General features: G+C 49.0%; 1 protein-coding gene across 1 annotated transcript in view; it reads right to left on the reverse strand.

Annotated features, from left to right (window-relative positions):
- Positions 1 to 8,117: 8,117 nt before the first annotated feature.
- The window catches only part of ARID3A (AT-rich interaction domain 3A), a 201,293-nt gene continuing 192,015 nt past the window's right edge, over positions 8,118 to 17,395 (reverse strand). Inside the window, exon 9 of the mRNA XM_086946719.1 lies at positions 8,118 to 8,629. Within this exon, the coding sequence (XP_086802845.1) occupies positions 8,475 to 8,629 (155 nt within the window). The 3' untranslated portion in view covers positions 8,118 to 8,474. The remainder of the gene's footprint in view (positions 8,630 to 17,395) is intronic.

A 17,395-nucleotide genomic window follows, 5' to 3' on the forward strand; every position in this document is an offset into this window, starting at 1 on the left:
TTTGAACATACTTCAAAAGCAAGATATAGTATATTTACATATCTTTGAATAGTCCATAGCAAAAGGAGGCAAACACCAGTTTCAATTCATCATTGAAGAGGGTGTTTATGTGGGTGCAACACACTGTGCAAGTCTCCCTGAATCGAGGTACATCGCTCACAACCAGAATCTCACTGAAAAACACATTTAAATATCCAGAACCAGTGAATGTGATTTCCCAGTTTTGGCTCTTGGATTAAGCACTCTGCACAGGTTCATCAGGGTACTCAAATCTATTTTGTGGAACATGGACCAGAGGACATCGCAGGACAGGTGCCACAGGGGTATTTTGTTATCACCCTCCACAGTTTTGTGGTTCACAGGAAACAAACGGTTGAGGACCCACAGACACTGAGTGAAAGCTAGTGTGCCTATTCCGACAGTCTGCGGGGCCAGATGGGGAGAGTTTACCGGCTGGGCGGCAGGGCAGTGGGCCAGTCCCCAATGTTCAATGCCATGCAGGTTGATATTGAGTTTATTTAATCTAAAAAGCTCTCCAGGATCCAATATAAATAAAAACCTTCTGCGGCTAGGACTTTAAAAAAGGGTATTTGCATATTGGGTGAGGGGGCCAAAAACCCAGGGACACCCCACTACCCACTGTAATAAGCCAAGTCAAGAAGCTAACTCTTTGGCATGAAAAACAATTTTGAATTCCCCAACTGGTGCTCTCCAGAGAGTTCACACCTGTTTATATCTGGGATTTTCCACATAACCGAACATCAGAAAAGGACGGACGACCCAGCACCCAACTTCCAAGACCAAACACTCCATCCCCCATCTTCTCAACAGACGACAGCCAAAGGGTAAGAGTTCCACAGTAATTCATCATCCCACCCCGGTGCTGTTGCACACCTAGTCTCACAAGGGATATTAAGAGTCACGAATGTCCGTGCACCCCATAAAAAGGGCCAACCAGCCGAAGAGGCCACAGCTTCACACAGTATCTGACAAAGATTCTGTGTTACAGGCACAAAATGGAATGAGCAGTACGCCAATCGCTAGACCCGTTCAAATCCGATTTCCAGAATAAAGTTATGAAACAAATATATAGTTAAGTTACAAAGCAAAAGGGACTTTGTAAACCCGGACCTATGCCAGGTACAGGTCCCGTTCCCCTGAGTTACTAGCAACCTCTCTGGAAAGAGGCCCGACCACACACATTTCATATTTATAGATATATACACACACACATTACATTTTTGTCACTGTATGCCTTTGTCTCACTTTCTGCTATGGTACACACACTCACACAAGTCACTCATCTCAATAAACCACCGGCATCAACTACTGAGAGGCACCACCTGGGTGAATGCACTCAACCCGGTCTACGGTGCAAAAGGTCCCCAAAGAATGACTATACTCCTATGTTTAGACTTACATTCGGCATCTAATTTAGTTGAGATTGAGTACTACCAGTGCTAGCTCCTTGTGGGGCATGCACATGACAGCTAGTCCACGCTACTCCAGGTTTCACTTCTGATTCTTAGTACAGAACTTGAAGACAAGTGGATTGAAAGATATAAGGAGACTCCAGATCGAATGTGCTAGTGAATGCCATGCACAAGTAAAGCACCTGTAGGTGCAGGAGCTCGGTACAGAGTGGGGCAGCATGGAAACAAGAGCAGGACATGGAAGCGCAGATCCCATGTGCGTGTACATTTGTAGAAGCTGGTTCAGTCAGCCACCGGAGTACAAAATATGATCGGCATACGCACTGAAAGATTGTGCGTTACTAAAGTCATGGTGTGAGGCCACTACACAGAAGCATTATCAAGGCGTAAGTTGGAGCGGAGCAAGCTGGGTTGCTGACTATGTATGTGTAGGCTCTGAAACTAACTACATGTACCGTACTTTCATTCTACGCATTGGGAACAACAGTAGCTTCAGGTATTGGGCCCTGGAAGACCCTGTCGCCAACTATGTGGCAAAACTAGTCTCACCCTGCCCCTGGGACAGGGCCTGCAGGTTAAGGCCCAGGCATGACTGCTGCCAAGTGTGGGGCAATACAGCCTTGGGGCTACATGGAGGCACGGCTCTGATCTCACCAGTGCACTGGCTGTGGCAGATGCGGGCCTATGGGCCACATGGAGGCATGCCTCCGGGAACATCAGTGCACTGGCTGTGGCAGAAGCAGGCTAGGAGCCACATGGATGCACAGTCCCAGGAACATTGTGCATAGGCTGCAGCAGAAGCATTGCTTTGGGTCACATGGATGCACAGACCCAAGTACACCAGGTGTACTGGCGGGGGCAGAATCAGGCCTAGGATCCACATTCAGACATTGCCCTTCTACCGCCTGTGCACTAGCTGCCACAGATGCAGGCCTAGGGGCCACAAGGATGCATGGCCCTAGGAACACCAGTTGCACTAGATGCCGCACCAGCAGGCTTAGGGATAATATTGAGTTAGAGCCCCTCTAAGGCAGCGGCACAGCCAGACTAGTAGAAGGGGCTCAGCTACCCAGGGCTGTGAGGGGGCTGCGCTGACTTCAAACACAGCCGGAGAATGAGTGTCCTCCACAGATAGTGCCTGCGCTGGGCATCCACCACTCCTCGCTCCCTCTGCTAGGACAGTCCATCGCTCATAGACTAGCCTGCAGTATCCGTAATCGTCACTGCCATGAAGAGGCTTGCCTCCTCTGAAGCTGGGCCAGTGCTCCCCTTGGGACTATTAATCTCTACCTAATGGTCAATGCAATACATCATGTCAGCTTTCTGCACTCAAATATTAATGTTCATCAATACACAGCACAGCTTCACAGGCCCTCACCCTCAACCAGCTGTCCCTCTCCTCAAACACGGGGCACTCATGAGGCAGAGGCATATCAAGTGCACATAAAGGGGTGCAAGAACGCCCCCCCCCCCCACTTGCACACCATCAGGGGAGGGTTAGTGGGAATACACCATGACTGCACCCCCGGGGTCAGCAGAGAGCTCGGTTCAAACTTGAATCAACCAGCTGGTGTCATGATCTCCCGCCTTCAAAGATCTGTACCTCTGTACACTGCAGTAGGAGCTGCACCAGTACAGACAGATACTGCAGCAGGAGCTGCATCCGTATAGACACTGAATTAGGAGCTGCACCAATACAGACAGATATGCAGCAGGAGCTGCACCAGTACAGACATTGCAGCAGATACTGCACCAGTACAGACATTGCAGCAGGAGCTGCACCAGTATAGACACTGCAGAAGGAGCCACACCAGTACAGACAGGCAACAGGAACTGCACCAGTACAGGCAGGACCTGCACCAGTACAGACAGGCAGCAGGAGCTGCACCAGTACAGACGCTGTACCAGTACAGACACTGCAGCATGAGTTGCAGAAGTACAGACACTGTAGCAGGAGTCGCACAAGTACAGACACTGCAGCATGAGTCGCACCAGTATAGACACTGTAGCAGGAGTTGTACCAGTACAGACACTGCAGCAGGAGCCGCACCAGTACAGAAGCTGTACCTGTACAGACACTGCAGCAGGAGCCGCACCAGAACTGACACAGCAGCAGGAGTCACACCAGTACAGACAGATGCAGGAACTGCACCAGTAAAGAAAGTGGGGATGCTCAACCAGAACAGGCAAATGCGGGAGTTTTCTCAGTGTATGGAGGAGGGTACTGTTGCAGAGGCAGCAACACCACAGGCAGATTCTACAGCAGGAAGTGTGCAGAACAGGCAAATGTTGCAGCAGGAGCTGTGCCAGTGTACAGAAGGAGTACTACAGCAACATCTGCGACAGTCCAGGACAATTCTACATATATATACACACACACACACACACACACACACTTGCCCTTCACCATCACATCTTCTCACAGCACCTCTAAACTCACTAGGTTAAACACAGCAGCTGGGTTGTAAGAGTCCAACAGTAAGACAGAGGAAGATACAGAATGCCTTTCAGTGACCAACACTGAGTTCCTCATTTCTGCTTTGGTGGACAAAACTCCATCCGCCAGGGTGCCATACAATATTACCTTTGCCACCCTAATTGACTACCATCCACCAGATTTAGAGATGATTGCTTTTCAAATGCTCATCTTTGTACCTTAAAAGTAACCGCCCTCATGGCGAATCCCATTAAGGTACAAGTTTGGTGGACGCCACCATGGCTTTTAACTGCCACTAAACAAACTCCTAAAGCAGGGTTTGTTTCTGAAACTAACTAATGTCCCCAACACCCTAGGACTTGCCTGTATCTCACACCAGGTTTTACCTGGCGGTGATAGACAGAAAAAGGAACCACACAGGGCAGGTGTGGTAATGCCCATCCTCGGACAGCTTCTACTCCATCAGGCCTTTGGAGGAGGTTCTCAGTCGTCGGAGCCAACAGGGGCTCCACTGACGGAAAGCTTATGCCCAGTCTCTAAATGAGTCTGGTGGACTCAATATTTGGCAAACAGGGTACTCTGTAGCATGTACAATGGAGAACCTGTCTGCCAAACTCTCGATCAGGACCAGAAATGTCAATTATTAAGACAGCCCTCAATAAGGATTGACACAGACCCCGGGGGCCAGTGCACCCCACTCTCCAAAATCCAACAAGCAGCTCCACTAGTAACAAGCGACTGCTGGGTTGCAGAAGGCCGCATGGCAGGGTCGGACTGGCAGGAATAAATATGCTGCCACTGTATGCTGCTTTCCGGTGTGCCCTAAATTTGAAGACTACTGGGATCCAGTTTGTTGGGATGGCACCCTGACAGACACCAGCTGGCCTCTCCGGATCCTCACGGTTTCAAGGAATGGTTGTCCACACAGGAGAATCATTTGCACTTTAGCCCTCACCATTGGGGACTTCGAGGGCTCCAACACAGCAGAATTCTAGGGAGTTGAGAAAGCCACATATTACCAGCACCTCTAGTCACTAGGGTGCAGAGAAGGCGACAAGAGCTGTTTGGGTCTATTCATTGTAGAGGCACAAGCATCAACCTGCAAAGCACTGGTGAAGGGGAGGGAAAAACACCACTGGCAGGCAACACAGAGGTCTGGGCACCAACTGCAGGCAGACATTTGAGACCAGCAGATCAAGGATTGTCACACTTCTAGAAAGAAGTGTGCAACATGTGTCATATTATACAATATATCATGAGGCACACTATGTATAAAGACTGAGAGTTTAAGCTGCTCCCTACGATATGCACTGTCATCTTCAATGAGTTATCGGAGGCTGTGCTGAAGAAGTGGTTGAAAACAGCTTATTCTGAGGATGCTCCATCATCAGACCCAGGAACCACTTATATAATTGTGCCACCATTGCCTCCAAGAGAGGTCGCAAAATCTGCTGGCACTTGGTTAATTTTGTTAGGTTTTTATGTTATTTTCAAAGCCATGTAGAGGCAGGAGAGTAAACAGAAGTTACTTCTCTACGGTAACGCTCCCTGATGGATACTTTACCAAACCTCAGATCCTCATCTTGTGAATATTTACCAGGCTACTTTTACGCAGCTCCGTTCATTTTTCCAGCGTGGAACGAAGTTGGCGCAGGGCTGCACAGTGCCACCTACCATTGCACGGCAATACCACTTTAGAGTATTTCCAGATCTAATCTGACGCCTGGGAAGTATTCAAAAGGTGAGGAATTTGTAGTTATAAGTACCCATCAGAAACAACACTTGGGTGTTTCGGCTACACGGGGTCAGCAAATTTGGCAATTCAGGGTCACATGCTGCGAAGCGAGCCCTATTATTAATTCCAAATGTTAGTCAGTCAGGAAGATTTTGGTACACTTCAGGAGTCACTGGGCATATAGAGTGAATTCTTGGTGTTGGCAGAAGGATATGCTGTAGTGAGAAAGACTTTGATAATAGTAAATCAAAAAGCAGGGGTTTCCTCTAGTTCACCTACTCCTAGCTGAGTCCCTCCAGTAGAAGTAGACAAGAAGTCGCAGTAGGTTTCACCTTCAAAAGGTTGAAAAGAAGCTGGCAAATGCAGGTAAGAGTAGAGCCCAGTTAGTGGACAATGGCCACATCACAAAGAGCAGAACATGCGGCATGGTAACCTCTACAGGGAGCTGAGCACCAAGCCTCTCCATGTCTAGATGCAACGGAGAAGAAACAACCTAGTAAACAGTTAGTAAACTTTAATGCAATAAATGTATATCTATATAGAGCTGTGTAGAATATTCCATCGATGATTTGCAGCCAGAAGACTCTGACTAATTCAAACTATGAGAATCTAAGAAAGACAGCAAGCTGGAGAATGTGGACATGTGGTTTTGAAGTCAGCTTTACCCGTGTCCTGCCACAAGCACTAAATTTGCAGGTTATTGCTTTAGGAGCCCGCAGAGACCTGGGCGGACAGAAATGGCTGTTCTAGAACATGAGCAGGTTTGCCAGAGAGGTAGAACTTCAAGCCTACCTCTAACGCATAAATCTTGAGCTAAACTGTGATGTTGGCAAAAATGAACACCTACGTAGGACTCCAGGTGCCTGTAATAAGCAGAGCTGCAGGACTATCTGGAAGAAAAGGGAGGAACTATTGGAGCATCAAGGTGTGAGAGCAGAAATATCAGACTTGTTCAGAGCAGCTCAATACAGAGTCAACTGTATCACTTGCCAAATCTGAATCAAGACAAACTTTAAAAGTCTTAGACCATTAACCTCCCAAGACCGACATGCAGGAGATGGAGTCCAGCGAGGGAGCAGAGACCACCTGGCACCTGTCTTTGACTTTTAGGATATAGGTTAGAGGAGCCATGATGCACTTGCTCATGAGCAGTTTTTTCCTATCGTGGCTTGTGTGTCCAAAACACAAGGCCCAACCCACTTGCCAAGCACTCTGACTCACTGGTCCAAGCAATCTGATGAGAATATGGACCAAGTAAATGAATAAAAACCCAAGGAGAGACAGCACAGCATTTGAATCTAGATGATTGTTCACGCTGCAAACCCCAAGCAGGCACAGGAAATGGCCCACAACTGATGAGACGCCACTGCATGAAAGGATAAATGGCACAGGGATTCTGAGCTCCAGCCATAGACATGGGGCCACTCTCTTGCACAGTAGCTCTTTAAGAACCCATGGACTTCTCTAGAGAGGACTAATGCCCAGTACACGATATTCCACAGGAACGCCAAGGACTGCATTAGATTGTCAGGTCTTGCAGTAACTTCAAAGTCTGCAAATAAGGCACTGAAGGAAGTGGTTTTCTTGGAGAGAGAACCCATAGATGCTGCTGGGGAGAAGTACTAGGCAGGACCTAGGTAAGTCTCCTGCAGTGCGCAACCACACAAGCTCTCATGCTGGGTGACCCCGCCCCCCAAGATTCTGTGCTATGCGCCCCTAAAGGTTCCTCTACTGAGACATGCTGTACTCAATGTAAAAATCAGCAGTAAAATGATTTGTCACCTTTGCTTTTAGTTCGCCAAGTTCAAAAGGCCCACACCAGTGCAGATATGAACTCCTTCACAAGCAGACATAGTGTTCTGGACATACACACAGGAGACAATGCCCCCACACCCTCTCACTAGCTCAATGAACTTCCATAGGGCCTTAGCGAGGCATAGAGGTCTATAGGGAAATGGCAAAGAAATTACAACAGGCAATCGCACCTGTAACGGACAGTTGCAGGAGGAACGGCCCATTAGAAAGTCTTCAGAAGTTCATTGCAGGCTAACGCACCTGTGTACTAAGTGGTGTGCACGGATGTGCTCCACCCACCAGTTTCATCAAAAGGGTCCATTATCTTAAGCAGGCATGCGTCTACAACAACCTATGCCTAGAAACACCAAAGTTACCAGCACGTGATGCATCCACCCACAACCCATTAGCAACAGTAACATGTCCAGGACCTTCCTGATAGCAACTAAAGTGTTCATCTCAAAATGAAAAAAAAAAGCAAAGCTATGTATCCCTGAAACAGCACAGATGATATACCTGCGTATACACAGATATACATATATATATATATATATAGATTACTTATCTTTTTTAAGGTTCAACTTTTTCTTTTTGAGAATAAAATAGAAATTATTTACAAAAACAACTCTGAGCATTCAATACACTTTGACCATAGTTATTACAAAGATTTAACAAAAAGAAAAGGACTGTACATTTTGTGGTATATATTAAAGATTTTAAGGTTTGGACACGAGACAATCTCGGTCGTTAGGTGCCTCCTATTTTTTTCTTTGCGTGTGGAGGCATTGTTAACAGTGCAAGAGTGTACTAGTGAGGTAATAGTTTTTGATGTCAATGCAAGGAAAAAATAATAATAATAAAATAAAGCTTACTGGCTCAGAGGTCCCAGAGTGCTGATCCCCCTCTAAAGCTTTTTTCCTATTTATCTCCAGAACTTTACAATAAACCTGAGACAGCAAATTCAAGTGGGTTTTTCTTTCTTTTTTTTTTTTTTTGGCGTCAGCTGGGAGAAAAAAACTTTGCCTTCCTTGGCCCACCCCTTGAGTGTGGGATTAAAAACTGGAGGCATTATTTCTTAAGGCGACGGGTTACTGGATGTGGGTGTCTGCGGTACAGGGAGTCCGGTTGTGGCCTGGGCACCGCCAGCACTTAGGCCACGATTGCTGCTCACTTTGGTGTAACCGGATTGGTGCGTCGAAGAAGAGCCAGACGTCTGTGCAAACAGCACACCTGGGATAAAAGAAAATATATTTTAATAGGGGTTCAGGATATGTATCAAGAGGAACAGGCGTGCGGACAGCCAGGACAAGGAGCAAGCATGCAGACTAAAGTCACACAGACACTTTGTTTTAAATAGGCACAAGGGTAGCAGATACTATCGGCACATGGAGAAGATGTGGACATCACAGACTGAGGACCTAGTATGGAAGGATTAGGTTTCTTACCCTGTAGGCTTCAGTTCATGGCATGCAGTGCTGTAGATTCACATGCTTAGCATACTCCTACCATCTAGTGTTGGATATGGATGAGTGCAAGTTTATTTTCTTCCAACAAGTCTTTTGAATCACAAGTTCGAGTGACGCCTCCTCTCGGTGATAATGTGCATGGCATCAACTTAATTGTTAGATTGTTTTACCACAAGTGGGTGAGAATGGAGTGTAAAGTAAACATAGTAAAGAGGTGTCCATGCATTGCAAAAAAGGTAAAGGAAACTGCAACGGCCACAGGTGTCCGGGTAGGAGGGTGGGTGCATGTGAATCTAAAGCACTACCATGTGTGGTTGTAGATACAAATGCTTTGCATAGACTGTAAAGCAGAGTGCCTCAATGCGGAGGCTAACCTGTGGGTGTTGCAGTTGTTTGAAAGAGTGAACGTAGCATTACCTGTCCTACATTAGCTTGTTGGCGTGCTATAACATCCACACAATAATGTTTAGTCAATGTGTGTGATGTAGACCATGTAACTTATTTGCATATGTCAGCAAGTGGGATGTTGCCTAGGTAAGCCATCGAAGCCCCCATTTTTCGAGTAGTAAGTGTTCTAGGAGGAGTAGGTAAATTTATTTTGGCTTTAACACGTTTGAATGCATTTAACTATCCAGCTGGATATTCTGGATTTGGATATGGGCTTTCCTTTGTGAGGAGATGAAAACACAACAAATATATTTTGCAATTACAGCCTCCTACTGAAGATTAGTGCCCGAGTTGGCCCGTCATATTGGCCCCAGGTTCAATGTTAATTTAATCACATTCTTCTTTATTTCAGCCATGGACTTACGGACTGGACCTCTTTCCCATGGTCCCCCTTGTAAATAATCCCCCCTGATACACTTGGCTCTGGTGCCATTTGGCGCCGTGTTGTGATACCACTGTTCATGCATTTTTGCCTTGCAGGTTGGAGATATACTAAACTACTTACTAATTTTCCAACTCAAACTGGTGTCCTGTCTCTTTTGTGGTGTGCCTGCTGAGTCGTATGTGGGTACTGCTTGAGTGCTTCACATGTCCTCCGAAGTTTGGCCTGCCCGCTTGGCTCCGTGCTACCCCCCTGGAGATTTGGTAACCCCATTTCTTACACTATTGGTAACAATCTATCTGTGAAAAACATTAGTTATTTATTTTGGCTTTAACACGTTTGAATGCATTTAACTATCCAGCTGGATATTCTGGATTTGGATATGGGCTTTCCTTTGTGAGGAGATGAAAACACAACAAATAGTTGTACTGTTTTTCAGAAATTTTTAGTTATTTCCGTGTAGTACATGATGGCTGTTTTGACACCCAATGTATGCAGAAACCTTTCTGCAACAGGAGTCTGATTGTGGAAAGAATACTGGCAACTCTATTGATTGAGGTGAAAGTGGGAGACGACCGTTGAAAGGAATTTGGGGTTGGTGCGAAGGACCACCCTCTCGCTGTGAAGTTGGAAGAAGGGTTCTTCTAAGGTTAATGGCTGGAGCTCACCAACATGTCGAAGTGATATAATGGCAATTAGAAAGGAGACCTTCCAATAGAGAAATCGGAGAAGTAATTATGTAGGGATTCGAATGGAGGACCAATGAGCCTTGTGAGAAGGTGCAGGTGGAACCCAGGCTGGAATCACTCTTAAGACCTCCCTTGAAGGCTTTAATAACTGGTACTTTGAATAAAGACCAGGGTTGTCTATTTTGCACATAAGCAGCTATTGCAGCAAGATGCACAAGTTACTTACCTTTTGTTGGACTTGGCCTACTCCCCTGAAATTGTTCGCTTTTGACCCCCTTGACTAGGATGTCTCCCCCATGGTAATAAACCTGTATAGGCCATGTGTGGTAGGAGTTGCCCGGTTTTAAAATTGTAATGTTATGTAATGGTGTGAGCACTTGTAAATGTACCCCATTTTAGAAATACACCTGACTGAAATGTTCTGTGCTTAAAATGGATGCCATGGCCATGGGCTTTGCCACCTGACTGCTATAGGTCAGCGGTCTAGATATCATTACCCAGCCACCCCTAGCTTTTGGAGGGAAAGCCTGGCACCGAGGGTGCTCAACCCCTCTCCTTGAGCCAGTTTAGGCCAGCTTTGCCAACATTCTAGAAGGCTCTGGCACTGCCTGGGAGGAGGGTATATGTAAGGGGGATGTGCCACCAGAGAGTCACACAGAGCTGGGACAGGAACGTGAGGGGACCTGCTGCGAGGTGCCACCGCCACATGGGCCTGTGAGCTGGGCCCTGCACCCCTAAACCCCCCCCCCCTCTGTTGTCCCCAGGGCCCCTGACGAAGGAGGGCCCCTACCCAGGTCACTGACGCTGTTTGGACCTGGAACTGCGCCAGCGCAGCGCGACAGAAGCCCCAGGAGGTGAGGAGTGTGCCCCTGGGCTGCCTAGGGAACTGTTGCCCCTTGTGAGGTACTGCCTATCAAGCGCTGCAGAGGGAGGTTTGTGCCCCAATGCCTTGGAGGATTGTGTGGCCCCTTGGAAGCGCTGGGCTGTGAGGAGTTGTTGCTTGTTGGAGCGCTGCGGGTGCCTACCCCACGTGTTCGCGCCCTTTTGCAGGAGGAACTGTGACCTTCGTGTCCCAGGGCCCTGGAAGTGGTGAGGCCCTGAGCGCTAAAAAAAAAATAAAAAATCGCAAAGTGCCCCCCTACCACTGGAAGCGCGGGCCTGTGTGGCCTGAGGGAACTGGATTTACCGCAAAGCGCCGCAGTAGCCTACCCTGCGTTTTGGCGCACTTATGGAAGGTTTAAATAATTAACTAAAAGGGGGCCTACCCCTTGTGGCCGCCGATCTCACCGCCGCGGCCCGGCGCCGCCTTGGAGGGACCCCTGCTGCTGCCAACGCTGTTGCCGCGGCCCCCGGAGTGAGGGGAGGGCCGCCGGAGTTAGGAGTAGGCCGCGCCAGGCCTCAGAAGCGCGAAGCCGAAAGTGCCCGCATAACGTGACGGGGGCGCCGGCTGCGTCATCGGCCAGCCAACGCCGCTCACAGATTGGCCCGGCCGTGCCCCAGAAAGGCCGCGCAGGAATTGGCTGCCGGCCGGGCAGCCAGCGGAGGAAAAGCCGACCTGAAGCCCTTGGTCCCCGTGAGGGAGGGAGACCCGGGTGAAGCGCCGGTGCGGGCCCCCGTGGTCAAGGGGGAGCCCCGTGAAGAGCGACCGGAGCGGGAGCCCACCCCGCCGGTCTGAGCCCCGAAGGGAGAAGGCGGCCCGGGCATTGAGGAGAAAACCCGGAGCCAGTCTGCTCCGGATCAAAGACCCAGGTTCCCGGGTGACAGAGGGAACCCGGGCGAAGCCGGCCGGAGGTGCAGAGTGCCTGCGGGGCTCCAGTGAGGAAGAGGGAGCCCAGATTGTGTTGCAGGGGCCTGTGTGAGGAAGGAGAGCCGCCCGCCAGACTGCCCCGCCTGCAGGGCTCCGTGTGAAGGGGGAGCGTAAGAGTCCCTGAGGACCCCCGCAGCAGAGGGTCAGAGGCCACAGAAGGAGGGGGGGCCTCGAGGCACACTGTCGGTGCCTGGCCCCTCCGCAGTAAAAATCCGGCTGCCGGGATGGTTTTGCTGCCTGCGGGGCTCCCGTGTTGAGGAGAGTGCCCCGCGTGTTCCCTGCGCCAGCATTGAGGGAAAGGAGTTCCAGGAGGCGAGAGAAGAGCCCCGGAATAGCCCGTTGAGTGGGGCCTTATTCAGACGGCGTGGAGGGCTGGAGAGGGCAACGGGGTACATTGCCAGTGCTTGCCCCCGGGGACTGAGTTACCTTATCAGGTTCCCCGTCTGGCAGAGGGCACCTGCAACTTGGGCTCCAGAAGTATTCAACTGCCCTAGGGGGCTGGAGAGGGCAACGGGGTACATTGCCAGTGCCTGCCCCCGGGGACTGAGTTACCTTATCAGGTGCCCTGTCTGGCAGAGGGCACCTGCAACTTGGGCTCCAGAAGTATTCAACTGCCCTGACTTTCCTGCACTTAACTGCCCCACCAGATAACTCTGGATTGCCCTCATTGAATATTTTGGGGTGGAGAGCATCCCCCCCCCCCATTGAAGATATAGATCCCTGCTGTATGGGTTGCCCTGAGGTCCCCCAGTTATTACGGAAACCTGGTGAAGGAAATGTTTAAGGGAGCCTAGAAGAATAGGGGTGCGTATGGTTGCCTACTGATAGCTACCTGCTCCTGCCAAGGATTGATGCCCCAGGTTAAATGGGGGCCGAGTCTCTCTTAAGGGTACCCCCTGTTGTATGTTATTTGATGCCAATGTATATTGATGTTACACGCCTGTTAGGTGATCCTACGCCGATTCCAGGCCGTTATACCCCTGAGGATTGTGGGCCCCTGCGGATGTTATTTACCTGCCTAAGTGTGCCTAATGTACGCACTGGTGAGGTGCGCAATGTGTTGGAGGCCCACGGTATCGCTCAGGAATAATGCACCAGTGGTGACATGCTCATGGTTAAATGCCTAATGTCCCACCGGAATGTGTATGCCTAAAGTTGGATGCCCACATATGCAGGTATCACAAGTTCTGCCTAGGGTTTTATTCCCACAGGTGGAGGGTGGAGTAAAACCTTGAAGTGCCCTTTACTACAGGTGTCCTGCCCCTGTGCTGGCCTGACGTGTCATTCCAGGCCTCTGGTTATATCCCAGGTGAATGCGCAAGCCTTGCTGATTTATTCCAGGTGCTCCTGTCTGTTGATACGTGCTGAGGTACCATGAAGTTTTTCTCTTACAGGGGTCGGGTTGGAGTGGTAGTGCACGATGTATACTTCTGCTAATATTGTATTTTGCAATTACAGCCTCGTACTGAAGATTAGTGCCCGAGTTGGCCCGTCATATTGGCCCCAGGTTCAATGTTAATTTAATCACATTCTTCTTTATTTCAGCCATGGACTTACGGACTGGACCTCTTTCCCATGGTCCCCTTTGTAAATAATCCCCCCTGATACACTTGGCTCTGGTGCCATTTGGCGCCGTGTTGTGATACCACTGTTCATGCATTTTTGCCTTGCAGGTTGGAGATATACTAAACTACTTACTAATTTTCCAACTCAAACTGGTGTCCTGTCTCTTTTGTGGTGTTCCTGCTGAGTCGTATGTGGGTACTGCTTGAGTGCTTCACATGTCCTCCGAAGTTTGGCCTGCCCGCTTGGCTCCGTGCTACCCCCCTGGAGATTTGGTAACCCCATTTCTTACACTATTGGTAACAATCTATCTGTGAAAAACATTAGTTAGTTAGATTCCTTACCTTAGAATAACCCCGAGGCGTCAGACTGGATCCGAAAGTTTTCGTCAGCAGTACCCCTGTGCGTTGGTAGGCGTCGTCTGCGGCTCCGTGTCCGTCATCAACGTCGTGATTGCCGGGATGACGTCGTCTGAGTACTTAGACGCCGACGTCGTCTGAGTACTTAGACGCCGCCCTTGCGCGCCGACGTCAGTTCTTTACATAGTTTTCTGTGCCAGGAACGCAGAGCCATGCAAGGAACCGACACTGGAGCCATGAAACTAGGGCCCTGAAAGGGATGACCTTAAAACTAGATATCGGTTCGCAGAACGGGGAGGATGGGTGGGGCGGTAAGGAATCTAACTAATGTTTCTTACAGATATATCGTTACCGAAGGTAAGTAACTTGTGCATCTGAAAGAAACATGTTAGTTAGATTCCATACCTTAGAATAGATACCCTAGAAATACTAACCCTGGTGATGGGTCTGCGAACCAAGATCACACCAGGATGTCCTGGAGAACCGAACGGCCAAATAAGCCATCCCTCCAAACTTGGCTGTCAAGGCAGTAGTGCTTGGCAAACGTGTGCAGCGAGGCCCTCGTAGTTGCCTGACAAATGTCCTGCAAAGGGACTCCCCGTCTCAGGGCAGTAGTAGCTGCCGTGGCCCAAGTGGAATGGGCGCGCAGCCCCTCAGGAGGATCCTTTTTAGCCAAGGAAGAAAACAAGTTACTTACCTGTAACTTTGGTTCCCCAGTATTGGTAACTTCCATAGATTCCCATGCTTTTGTATCATTCCCCGTCGTCGAAATGGGAGTCTCGGTAACAAAAATAACATAGCAGTAGGTACAAAAGAGAAAGAAAAAGGCCTAGGACTCATTCCCTTTTGTAGTATATCACCCTCTTTTTGTAAAAGAGACCAAACGTAGGCATCAGCCAATCAGAAGAGCCTCACCCCATAGAACCCTCCTGAAGGAACCTCAGAGCCTCAGATTTTCGTAGCCGTTGTGTAACAGTCACCATATCTGCTGTAGGCTGAGCTTTCCCCGGGGAGGTGGGTGGGCACATGGGAATCTATGAAAGTCATAAAATACTGGGGAACCAAAGTTACAGGTAAGAAACTTGTTTTCTTGCCCCAGTATTGGAACTTTCATAGATTCCCATGCTTTTGTATCAGAGTAGCAAGCAGTTAGCAATAAGAAAACACATTTTGTGTCATAAATACATTGCAATAGCTAATATGACAAAGATACACAATGTGCACAATAACAGAAGGTGGGATAGCAAGGAAGCTCACCAATTATTGGAAAAAGTTCCTCAGGACAGCCTGGCCCACTGCCGCATCCTCTTGCTGTAAGGATTCCAAGCAGTAATGCTTGGTAAAGGTGTGGACGCTGCTCCAGGTAGCAGATCTGAAAATATCTTTAATCTGCACCCCCGCGAAGAGGGCTGTTGAAGAAGCCACCGATCTTGTGGAATGTGCCCGAACCCTGCCAGTCAGTGGTTTCCCTGCTTCAGTATGGCAATGTAGAATGGCACTCGTAATCCATCTTGCAATCTCCTGTTTTGACAGCGGGAGACCTTTGCTCGGACCACCAAAAGCAACAAACAATTGGGAGGATTTCCGAAATCCCTTGGTATGATCTAAATAGAATTTTAAACATCGTTGAACATCCAGAGAATGCAGCGACTTCTCCGCTGGTATAGCAGGGTGAGGAAAGAACGCCTTTAGAATAACCAGCTCATTCAAGTGGAAGTCCTAGGGTACTTTCTCTCTCCTGCACCACATACAAAATCTCTTCCATTTTAAGCGGTAAGTCCTGTTTGTGAAAGGAGCTCTCGCCTGGGAGAGGACTTTAATTTCGTTTGAGATGGGGAGATTCATAAATTCTCGCCGCTCAGGAGCCATGCTGTCAGGTGTAATGACTGTTGATCTGGATGCCAAACCTGTCCTTCGGACATTGTGAGGAGATCTGGAATAGTCCTCAAGGGGAGAGGAGGAGCTAGCGTTAGCAGATGGAGCTCCGTGTACCAGAACTGTCTCGGCCAAGCAGGGGCTATTAGGATCATCCTGCATGGTTCCACTTTGATCTTGCTGATCAATCTCGGGATTAGTGGAATGGTGGGAAAGGCGTAGACAAATGTCCTCGACCAGGCTATCGAAAGCGTATTTCCCAATGATCCTTGGAGGTGAAGCCTGCTTGCATAAGACCGGCATTTCTTGTTCGTCGGTGTGGCAAATAGATCTATTGTTGGTCTGCCCCACTGGTAAAAGACCTCTTCCAGAATCCGTTGGTTCAGCTCCCACTTGTGACTGACCGAGGATAACCTGCTCAATCTGTCTGCATTTTCGTTTAGAATTCCTGGCAAGTGTTCTGCCTGCAGCAACATTCCATGAAGGATCGCCCATTCCCAGATCTCTTGAGCTTCCTGCGACAATGGGAGAGACCTGGTTCCTCCCTCCTTGTTCAAATAATGCATGGCCGTGGTGTTGTCCGTCCTGATGAGCACTTGTGAATCTTTTAGGTGAGGGAGAAAGGCTTGCAGAGCCAGTTTTATTGCTCTTAGCTCTAAGAGACTGATGTGGAGCCGACGATCGTGAGGAGACCAATGGCCACTGACATGTAGGTCTTGCATCACCGCTCCCCAACCCTCCAAAGACGCATCCGTTGGCACTACCTGAGGAGACGGATCACTTACGAAGGATAGACCTTGGGTTAGGTTTCTCTGGTCTGTCCACCACAGGGCCGCTCTTTTCATTGACGGAGTTATGTTTACTTTGTCGTCGAATGACCCGTGAACCTGTGTCCACTGGATGTACAGTTCTTGTAGAGGACGCATTCGCAGTCTGCAGTGCGGAATCAGAGGTATACATGACGACATTACCCCCAGCACAGACTTGTAGCGGTGTACTGAAAGACACCTTTTTTGTATGTCCAGAGGCATGGACTGCAGTTTCTCTCGTCTCTCTAGAGTTGGAAAAGCCTTTGAGAGTCTTGAGTCCAGGATTGCTCCCAGGAGACGTGCCTCCCTGGATGGGATCAGAGAAGATTTGTCCTTGTTTAACGTGAGACCCAAATTTTGAAAGGGGTTTGTACACGCCTGAAGCGCGTCCTGCGCAGCTCCCCTGGACGGGGCCTTCAGCAACCAGTCATCCAGGTAAGGAAAGACTTGAAAATGATTCCTTTGCAGGAAAGCCGCTACTGGCGCCAGCACCTTCGTGAAAATCCTCGGGGCTGAGCGAAGACCAAGGGGAAAAACCCTGAATTGAAAATGGCTCTTGGCTACTGTAAAGCGTAGGAACCTTCTGTGCGCTGGGTGAA

This window comes from Lissotriton vulgaris, chromosome 12 (genome assembly GCF_964263255.1).
Source record: "Lissotriton vulgaris chromosome 12, aLisVul1.2, whole genome shotgun sequence".
NCBI lineage: Eukaryota > Metazoa > Chordata > Amphibia > Caudata > Salamandridae > Lissotriton > Lissotriton vulgaris.